This window comes from Alligator sinensis, unplaced genomic scaffold (genome assembly GCF_000455745.1).
Source record: "Alligator sinensis unplaced genomic scaffold, ASM45574v1 scaffold617_1, whole genome shotgun sequence".
NCBI lineage: Eukaryota > Metazoa > Chordata > Crocodylia > Alligatoridae > Alligator > Alligator sinensis.
In genome coordinates, this window is record NW_005842291.1 from 1346251 (window position 1) to 1357208 (window position 10958).

General features: G+C 38.6%; 1 protein-coding gene across 1 annotated transcript in view; it reads left to right on the forward strand.

The window, feature by feature from the left end:
- Positions 1-10958, forward strand: part of PACRGL (parkin coregulated like) — a 28784-nt gene that overhangs the window by 11710 nt on the left and 6116 nt on the right. The window contains exons 4-6 of the mRNA XM_006028145.3: positions 2887-2954; positions 4042-4132; positions 9168-9302. Of these exons, the coding sequence (XP_006028207.1) occupies positions 2887-2954; positions 4042-4132; positions 9168-9302 (294 nt within the window). The remainder of the gene's footprint in view (positions 1-2886; positions 2955-4041; positions 4133-9167; positions 9303-10958) is intronic.

Genomic DNA, 10958 nt, shown 5'->3' on the forward strand with positions numbered 1-10958 from the left:
GATTATGGGAAACCAGGTCAAAGGCTTTTTTGAAGTCAAGATATATGACATCAATCTCTTCTCCCTTGTCCAGGTGATAGGTCACCTGGTCGTAGAAGGAAATGAGATTGGTCAAGCAAGACCTACCCGCAACAAACCCGTGCTGGCTATCCCTTAAGATGTTGTCGTCAGCCAGTCCATTAAGGATGGCCTCTTTAATAAACTGTTCTAAGATCTTCCCCGGGATAGAGGATATCATTTTCTATGATATAAAAACCAAAATCAAATGCCAAAATATATAGGCATATAGAATGTGTTTTATCTTAATGATTGAGGCGCTGGTAGGCTTTGATATTTGCTTTAAAATTTTAAATATATCAATAAAACATTGTGTTCAACTCATACATACATACATACATACGTGTGTGTGTGTGTGTATATGTGTATATGTATATATATATGTATATATATATATATATATATATATATATGTATATATATATATATATGTATATATATAGTGTCATTTTGTTTTAATCATGGAACAACACAGATTTTGGGGGGTTTTAATGAGAGAATTTTGGTCTTTTTTTTTTGTTTTGTTTTTTTTTAAATCAAAGAATTTGGGATTTTTAAACAGAGAAAACCAGGATTCCTGGTTATCACCCATGTTAAAACTATATCTGGGTGAAGATCCTGGGAGTGAACTGCATGCCACATTTCATGATGCCTATTTATTTGGTTTGTGGAAGCAGTTTAGAGTGTATTTATTCACACAAGGAGACTTCAGCTAGCTCCATTTACCTTTCTTTAAAGACTAATTAAATGTCACTTATTTTGAAGTTTGTCTGACCTTACTGTTTTATAATTCCAGATAGAAAGTCGATCCAGGGGGGAGACTGAAATAAAAAAAATTGGGGTAAATAATTCAGCCCCTAAATAACAGGTCAAGGAAAGGCAGAAACTGAATACTAGTTCCCCAAATTAAGAGTGATTAGGTATACTGATATGTATGTAGATTGTTCAGGTAAAACCCCTTCCTACTTATGATGCTTGTTTTGAAAAGTGTTTTGGGTCACTGTGTTCACCATTTATCACAGGTCTTTAAGGAAAGCTAGTTTAAATCAAACCAGACTGGCTTGTCAATCATAGTTGGAGCACAGGTTGCTGTGAGCCTGGATCTTGTCTGAGTAAAATTGCAAGATTCCATCCTGAGATAAGTGAATGCCAGAGGTTTAAGGCTAGAAGGGAGGAGAGTGTTAGGCGAGACCAATGTGTAGTATGAATTATGGATAACTCTGAGAACGATAAAACTTGGTACAGAATTGTGTAGGTTGAAAAGAGGGAGGAGAGGAGTTAAATGTCTCTATCTCTGCTGCAAAGTAGAAAAGATGCTAGCTGCTAAGAACTGAAAACAAAATAATTACAGACTCTTGCTTCTGGGAAAAGTCTCTGTGACAAATCAAATCCTAAGTTTACACTTTTGAGTTAAGGCTATCTTCAGACAGGTGTGAAAAATTAGTTTTTTAGAAAAATCTTAAGTTACAGCAGGGCTTATGGAAATATTCAGATAAAGTAAAAACTATGCTTCTAAATTGGTAGTGCCTTACCTTTATATTAAGAAGTTGTTACTTCGTGTTTACCCCGTCCCTAAGTATGTCAGGATAGCTCCATTAGGGCTATCACTCTCTGTGTACAGACGTTCACTGCTACATGATGACATTTCTGCCAGTAGAAAAAAAGTGTGGGAGCAGGATTGTACAGCTATTTCTCCAGTCCCATGGCTAAAGAACTTTGCAGGCAAGCACTCTATCCAGGAGAAATAGAGGGCTGCTCCTGGCCTTAGGGAACCCATTCGTTGACAACATGTCCTCTCTCTTCCTGGGAAAGGGGCAGGCTGTCAAGTGGCAGTTGACAGCTGCTAAAAAGTAGGAGCTGCCACAGACAGCTGGGGAGAGTTCCTGCTCTGAGAGAATACCCCCTGCCCCCATCCCTCCAGTCAACTGGGTGATAGGAAAAGAGGGGCATTCTTTAGTGGCAGGAACCCTTTTGGTTCTCCCTTGCAGGAAAATAGGCCCACTCCTTGCACTTCTGGGCTAACCTGGAAGAGTGCGGGGAGCATTCAATTAAGCCACAGAGGCATGGCAGCCTAAATGCCCTGCACTGCTCTGGCTGTGCAGGATGGGGCATGGTCATTTCCCCATGGCATCATAGCAACATGCCTCATTCTGTTCTGCTCTGGGTCAGCTGGATGGCACAGATGGCAAAGAGGTAGCCAGAGGGGCTGGGAGTTTTGTGTGCAGGTGCTTTCCCTGGCCCCTCTGGCTTTGAAATAGCCACTCAGCTTTGCCTTGCTCCAGTCTTTTTGGTCCCTAGGAGCAGTTAAGTCAGAGGAAAGGATGCACATGTTCAGTGTCCTGGGAGAAACTGTTCTAGGAATATGTCCCCGATTGTTCCCAGGCAACTTTTCTCCCAGATTGGTTATTTTTGCCCCTGGAGCAAAAGCTTTAATGTCTTCATGCTTTGGGTTTCTACTGGAAGAACAATGATTCTTGTAGTAGAAACTGAACATCTGTACATGACCACTGACTTTCTTGGGAGTGTTTCCAAGAAAAAATAACAAAAATGAAGTGAGAAATTCTGCAAGGAGGCATCCACTATTTAGTATTTGCTAATATGCAGAACTTCTTTGCAAGACATTGGTAATGTGGTATATTTTATAATCTAGTGTAAAAATGAAAAGTTTCTAGCCAGCTTCTATAGTATTGTTTATTATTTATCTGATTACAAGATTCAGATTACATTTAAATTAAATTAATAATTAGCAATTTATATTTATAAATTAAATTTGACACTCATGAATAACGGGTATTTTGTTATGTCTTATTTTCTTTCTTGTCTAACCAGTTCGGTGATCAGCCAAAGGCCCCTTCTGCATTTGCTGCTATTTATTCTAAAGGGGGTATTCCTTGCAGGTAATGAACTTTTTAAAGCAACTGATGTGAATGTATTTAAACAATAGTTTAAAGTATGATAAAGCACATTAAGACTCTTTTATTGATTGTTGACTTTCATAGGATCAAAGCTGAATATGGAATTATGTGTTCTCTGGCATCCTAAATTTATTGATCTCTGAAAATGCTTGTATTATCTAATTCTGGTCAAAAAATATATCACCCAAGTATTAAACTCGTTTAGATATTTCCTATGATTTAGAAGCTGCTTGGCTCCAAGAGTAGAAAAACATTTGCAGTAATTTACTGAGTTAACACTGAAAGCGGCTGATTTCTTCAGACTGTGGTGTTTTCTGCCCTCTAGTGGCAGAACAAAATAACGTTGTCATAATAGTTAAGCATCTGCTTCCTTATCTGCCATGAAGGTGGAGGAAAACAGCCTGATTATATACCTATTACAGTAATGTCCTTTAACAAAACTGCTATAAGCAGTAGGTTTAGAAATTGCACTTTTTATAAGATACAATTTCTGTGCATAAGTACATCTTGATGGTGTCTCTTTCAAGTGGGTAAAGAATTATTTTAAGCAAATGTTTGAGTAACCATTTATACTTGTATTCAGTAACCCCTTTCTTTCCGATGAACCAAAACTGATCTGATCCAGCATGAATACAGCTAAGCTTTTCTCATGACCCAGCTTCAGTATTCATACTATCAGCAAATCTGTTTTAATAAATATCAAGGAGTAAACTTTACAACAAAACATGCTGACTGCTTGTATCCATATATAAGAAGTGTATAATTTTTTTACAACTTATTCTCTAGCATGTATTTGTAAATGATTGAAGATTAAATCTGAGCATTGTCCTATTTAAAAGTTTCTTAATAATGTTGTATAATTGCAGCATTCTGCCCAACTTGGGGTATGTATCAGTTGCATCCAGAGTTTCACTGGAAGAGCCTGTGTTAGGCATAAACATTCTTTCACAGTAATTTTGTAGAACACTTAGGGACCTTTTAGTATGAAAATAATTTATTTACTATTTATTATTTTATGATGAATGTTCTGTTGTGGCACCATTTCTTAAAACCTTGTTCTTTGTTATAGGTTGATTCATGGCTCAGTAAAACACAAACTACAGTGGGAATGTCTTCCTGAAACACTTCCATTTGATCCTCTTCTTATAACATTGGCTGAGGTAAGCTTGCTTTTGTTGTGTAATTATATTGCTGTAAAATAAAGTAATTATTTTTGATATGCAGTGGTCAAAAATTATGTAGGCATGCAGCATGTGTATAAAGTTGCAAATCATTTAATATGGTTACTAATGTGCCTTAAGGAGTGAGTTAATTAGCTGCTTCATAAATCAAATACCTACTCACTGCGATATCTAGGCACAATTGTGATTGATGATTTGTCCTTTGAAAATAAGAGAAAAAAAATATTTTTTACAAAAATGCCCTAAAATTTCAAACATTGTTAGTTAATTTTCTCAGTATTACACTAACATATTTTTAAGTGGAGGAAAGGTCTTTTTTTTAGTTTTTTTTCAGAGTCCCAAGTTCAGAACAAGATTATGTTAAGCATTTACAAGCAAATTTAGTTCTTAGTGCCCAAGTAAAGTATCTCACTTAGAAACTGGGATTCTTACAAGGGAAGAAAGGAGGAGAAGAATAGTGCATCTGCTTTTCCAGACACCATGCTGCATACTTTACTACTGTGATCAAGATAAGGAGTTGGAGGATAATGTAATTACACTTTGATTTTGTAATCTTTCCAAGTTGTGATAAACAGGAAAAATAATGGTTGCAATTAGAACTGGTCAAGCACCATGAGTCAGTTGATCATTCTCTTTAAAGTAACTTCCCAGTAATTTGTATAATGAGAGAGAATAATGGAAAACTGCTGAAACAATCAAGAATCAGCTTCCTATGAGGATAGGCTGAAAGAACTAGGATTAATTTATTTGAAGAAGAGATAATTTAGGGGGAATTTGATAAATTGTCAAATACTGAAAGGGAGAATATGTGAAAGATTCTCTGTGACCTCAGGGGGTGGGGCAGGACAAGAAACAATCATCTTATATTGCAGCAAGGGAAATTTAAGTTGAGTATTAGGAAGAACTTTCTGACTATGTAAGTGGTTACATGTTGAAACAGGCTACTTGGATTGTGAAATTTCCATCTTGGTGGATATTTCTCAGAGCAGGTTAGATGGATACTTGACTGGGATTAATTATTCAGGGATGATCTGGCCTTGAGCATGGGGGTGGACTGGATGGCCTCCTGAGTTCTTTTCCAGCACTAGTTTCTATGGTTCTGTGCTTCTAACCAAAATGGTCCTGCGGATTTTGCTATATTACATAATAATACTTTATTGTAAATGACAATTTAAATAGTTAAGCAAAGATTTCCGTTCTAATCCTGTTTATAGCTTACAGCTCTGATTCTTAACCAGGTCGCATCAGCAATGCCCTAAGTTCCTGCAGGATCCTTTTAAGGGTGCCATGCAATAGTAGCACTGTTAAGTGTGCAAACACCTACACAAAATGCAAAACTGTAAAACTCTTGGTTCAGAGATGATACTTTTTATTAGATGGGTATTATCTCTGAACCAGGAGTTTTGGAGTTTTGTGCTTCTTTTTGTCTCAGACCAGCTTAGCTACCAAATACATCCCTCAAACACTTGCACATAATTCACAAGATAAATCCAGAGATTTGAAATAGAAATCTGTATCAAAAACATTCCAACCTGTTGTGGGCTTTCTGAACTATTTTCAAAAGAAGAATGGCTCTATTATTTTCCTGTCATATTAGTGGGAGCTTAGAACTAGTATTTTCTGACAGGCGTTTTGAGTGTAACAAAGTTGAGAACCAGTACTGGTTTACAGTACTGTTACTTATACAGGGAGATAAGATCTTTGTCCAACATCCATGTGCGTGCGTGTGCACGTTGGGCAGAGATTGAAAGATTATTTCTTTCCCTCTTCCTGCATTTAAAATGGCAAGTATATATATTCGGAAGAGGGAAAGAAGTAATCCTGCTATCTGAGAAAATCTTGCAATAGTATTTTGATCAGGTATGATGCTGCAATGACTAGCTCATTGTCATTGATGAAAGCGTTTAGATGAAAATTGCTTTCACACACTTGCCTTTGCAGAATATACATTTCTTTGCTATTTTAGTAGTATCTTGGCAAGTGTAGGTTAACATTTAGTAAACTATACAGTATAAGTCATAAGTACTTTTGGAGACACATTTTTAGTAGGTGCAGCATTCTGGTATGAAGGAGGTAGTCTTTGTCGTGTTGCCTGCAACACTTCATCCCAAGTTCAGAGTAGTTTTCAGAGCTCCAGCTCCTCTGGGGAATCCTTTAAGTCATTTATGGTATTAAAGATCCTTCTGTTAATCACCAGTTTCCCTTGTGTAAATACAGAACTAATCTGCCAATGCAAAGAAAGCTTTCTCTTCAGTAACTGAATTAATTCCATTCAGTGCAATAGGAACATTGAAAACTAATTCAGTAAACAAGCAGGAAACCTGAAAAAATATGCTCAAGTGTGTGTTTAATTTCTTCTTTTTGTATTAGTCACTACAAATTATTCTATCCAGATTTATATGGCTTCCCAGCACTGGCTGTAAGGTTTGCCTTGAAAGATCTAACCAATTTTAATTTGGTGTTCAGTATCAAACATGCCAGAGTGATCATTACGTATAATTAAACATTTTAGTACAGTGGTGTTGAACCTTTTTAGACTTGAGGCACCCCTTGGAAAATGCCAGATCTTAGTTCTCACTTGTTTTTTGACTGCAGAAAAATAATAGAACAAAACTTCTGTTCTAAAAAACTCAGAAGGTCACAAAGTTTTAACTTTATGGATTCCTATTCAAAATCTTTAGGTTTATCTTGTGAATCATGTTTGCTCACCTAACAGTGCTAACATTGCATGGCATCCCGTGGTACCCTTGAAAAGATCTCAAGACACTCCAGGGTGCTGTAGCCTTATCAAGAATCACTGCTCTAGAAAGATAACTCAAATAATAGCAAAGTGGAGAAAGGAGCTCTGGGAAGCCAGACTGAGGGCGAAAGGAGTCAAAGAGAGCTGGCTGTACTTTAAAGAATCTTTACTGAGAGTGCAGGAACAAACATCCTGATGCACAGGAAGAATAGCAAGCATGGCATAAGACCAGCTTGGCTTAGCAGGGAACTCTTCAGTAAACTAAATCACAAAAAGGAAACTTATTAGTGTAAAACTGGACAAATAACTAGGGAGGAATACAAGAGCATTGCTCAGGCACACAGTGATGAAGTCAGGAAGGTGCAATTGGAGTTGTGGCTAGCAAGGGATGTGAAGGGTAACAAAAAGGGTTTCTACAAGTATGTTGGTAGCAAGAGGAGGATCAGGGAAAGTGTTGGGTCCCTTACTGACTGGGGGAGGTGATCTTGTGACAGAAGATGCAGAAAAGGCTGAAGTTCTCAGTTTGTTTTTTGCCTGAGTCTTCACAGACAAGGTCAGCTCCCGGACTACTTCACCAGGCAGCATAGTTTGGGGAGGAGGTAAGCAGCCAACAGTGGTGAAAGAACAAGTTAGGGACTACTTTGAAAAGCCCAATGTGTACAAGTCTGTGGGGCCAGTTGGGGTACACCTGGGGGTGCTGAGGGAGTTAGCTGATTGGTTGCAGAGCCATTGCCTATCATCTTTGAAAACTTGTGGCTATCAGGAGAGGTCCTGGATGATTGGAAAAGAGCAAACAGAGTGCCCATATTTAAGAAAGGGAAGACGGAGGATCCAGGGAACTACAGACCAGTCAGCCTCACCTGTGTCCCTAGAAAAATCATGGAACAGATCCTCAAAGAATCCATCTCGAAGCACTTGAAGGAGAAAAAGGTCCTCAAATCGATTAGGAACTGTCGTCATGGATACACCAAGGGATCGAAAACTGGTTGGAGCATTGGGCTCAGAGAGTAGTAATCAGTGTCTTGATGTCTAGTTGGCTGCTGGTATCTAGTGGAGGATTGGGCCAAAATGAATCTCATGAGGTTCAACAAGGACAAGTGCAAAGTCCTGCACTTAGGGTAGAACAGTCCCATGCACCAGTACAGGCTGGGGGGTGACTGGCTGGCAGGGGGTCTGCAGAAAAGGACCTGGGGGTTACAGTGGACAGTAAGCTGAATATGAGCCAGCAGTGTGCCCTTGTTACCAACAAGGCTAACAGCATAGTGGGCTGTATTGATAGGTGTGTTGCCAGCAGGTCAAGGGAAGTGATTGTTCCCTCTATTCAGCACTGGTAAGGCCACATCTAGAGTACTGTGTTCAGTTTTGGCCCCCCTACTACAGAAAGGATGTGGACAAGTTAGAGAGTGTCCAGCAGAGGGGAACAAAAGTAGTGAGGGGACTGGAGGACATCACTTATGAGGAAAGATGGAGGGAACTGGGCATATTTAGTCTAGAGAAGAGGAGAATGAGAAGGGACTTAATAGCAGCCGTCAATTACCTGAAGTGGGGTTCGAAAGACAACGGAGCAGGGCTCTTTGTCAGTGGTGGCAGATGAGAGAACAAGGAGCAATGGTTTCAGGTTGCAGCAAGGGAAGTTTAGGTTAGATATTAGGAAGAATGTTTTCACTAGGAGGGTAGTAAAACACTGGAACAGGTTACCCAGAAAGGTGATGGAAGCTCCATCCTTGGAGGCTTTCAAAGCCCAGCTAGACAAAGCTTTAACTGGGCTGATCTTGTTGGGGATGGTCCTGATTTGATCAGGGGGTTGGACTGGGTGACCTGAGGTCTCTTCCAACCCTAACTTTGTATGATTCTATGACCATGGAACAAAACAATTTAAAGTGTCTCTGAGTTCTGTTAGTATTAAGATCTCATGAGGCCTGGATATTTCCATTTTTGAGAGTATGCAAATCCCTTACAAATGTAACCTATTTTCTTTTCATGGGTCTGCAGAGAAGTGATTTTGAGAAGATACGAAGATAAGAAAGTACAAAGGTTGATGAAATGGACAATGTTAAGGATTCAATGGTGTCCTTTAAATTTCTGAGGTTAAAAAGGATAAGAATATTCATTGAGCAGAGCTGTACTCAGTGGATCCACATGGTGGAGTTAGCAGGGTTTATGTTTTTTAATGGCTGTGATAATATTGCTGCTAGTGGTAGCCTTCAATGCTTTAATGTACTTTTGTGTTTTAAGCAAAGTTACATCTTAAGCAAACATTTTAATGCATTACAGGGTCTCAGAGAAACAAAACATCCATACACATTTGTATCAAAGGAAGGCTTTAAGGAATTGCTTTTGGTGGAAGGTGCTGCCGAAAAAACTCTTCCCTTGTTGCCTCATCTCGTTCCAGTGTTAAAGGCTGCTCTGGTATGTCTGTCTTTTCATTTAGTCTATACCTTTTTTCCCAAAATAATGTCTACAGAAGAAACACTGATAAGTGTACCATAAAATAACCTTACTACTTTGCACACTTGCATTATCTGTTACTTAGAAGGCCTACACCACCAACCATACATGGGGTTGGGGTCAAAGGAGAAACCCAGTGCCCAATACAGTGAAGTATGTCTAGAATGTTGCTCTGAGTGGAAAATAATGCAGAAATGAAACTACACAAAATCCAGATCCCATTACAAATAAGGAAGTGTGTTATGCGAGGACTTAAATGTGAAAGGAAGTTCAAAACAATTGAACACTTCAGTGGGTAAGAGGAGTAACATTAGAAAACAAGATTAAGTATCTTTTGTTTAAAATTCTTCAGAGGTATCATTGTGATATATTTGAAAGATTCTGATGAGATAAAAGCCTTGAGTTAGAAAGGGCCTATTCTATCTCCTTTGTTCAAATTGAAAGTTAGTGGCAGGAGCAGATATGGAATCTTGAGAGGAAAGTTGTTCAGTTATAGATGCCTCCGTTTCTCCATGTGTAAAGGATAATAATACGTAAAACCTCTTGAGTTTTTGAGGGCGGTCAAACGTTTGAAAAATCATTGAGATCTTCAGATTACAGGCAGAACAATTTCTTTGATCTATTCTGTAAAGCATTATTGCTTAATCTTCTGATTTGTTTTTTTTTAAACTTTCCTTTGAATTTTTTCTTGTTTGTGTGCTTTAACCAGTGCTGTGGAACTAGATTCACTAGGCATAAGCAGTATATGCATAAATAGTTGATGTTTTCATTATTATTACAATTGAATGTATTATCGGTGGAATACTATAATCCAGAATGGATGTTCTGTGTTTTGTAATGCATATTGCCAATTTTTAATAGTCCACAATGGATCATGACAGGTTCACTTCCAATATCTCCTCCTAGCCAGGCACAGTCATTACTCATTATTTTGGGTTTACTGTTCAGTAGCTAAAATATTAACATAATTCCAGCTCATTTGCATGGTTAAGTTGCGTTTTTAATGTAATACACATAACTGAATCAAGTATTTTATTAAAACTGAAATATTTAGTTGGTCTACTATAATTCGTTTAGTACCCTTGGATTAGCTTCATAGCATCTCAGTAGGGAACTTACTTGAATTTACTTGGGATTTAGGTGCCTAAATTCTAAGGAGTGATTCAAATTGCTCTGGCATGAGACCACCCTAAAACCTCATTACATGCTTCAGTTTGGGATTGCAAAGATTTCTAGGCAACTACACTTAGGCACTCGCACATTCATAATACAATCCCAAATAGCTAACTAGAGCAGACCCCTCAAATGCTGCAGCCTGAATCAGCCTTAATGCTGCACTTGCCTCTGCAAAAATAGCGTTGGTCTGTGAGCAACTAGGCCTGTGCGAAGCGGTTGGTATTCGCTTCAGATTTGGCCAATTTCAGGGGACAGTGATTCGATTTGATGATTGGAATCACTGCCCCGAATCAAATCTCCAAATTAGATTCGGTTGAATCAGCCAAATCTCAAAATTGGCCCCATCCCCTGCCTGCTCTCAATGGCTGCCCCGCCTGCTCTCCCAGCTCCTGGCTCTTTAAGGGGAAAAAAAATAGCCCTGCCATGAACCCCGCTCCTCCC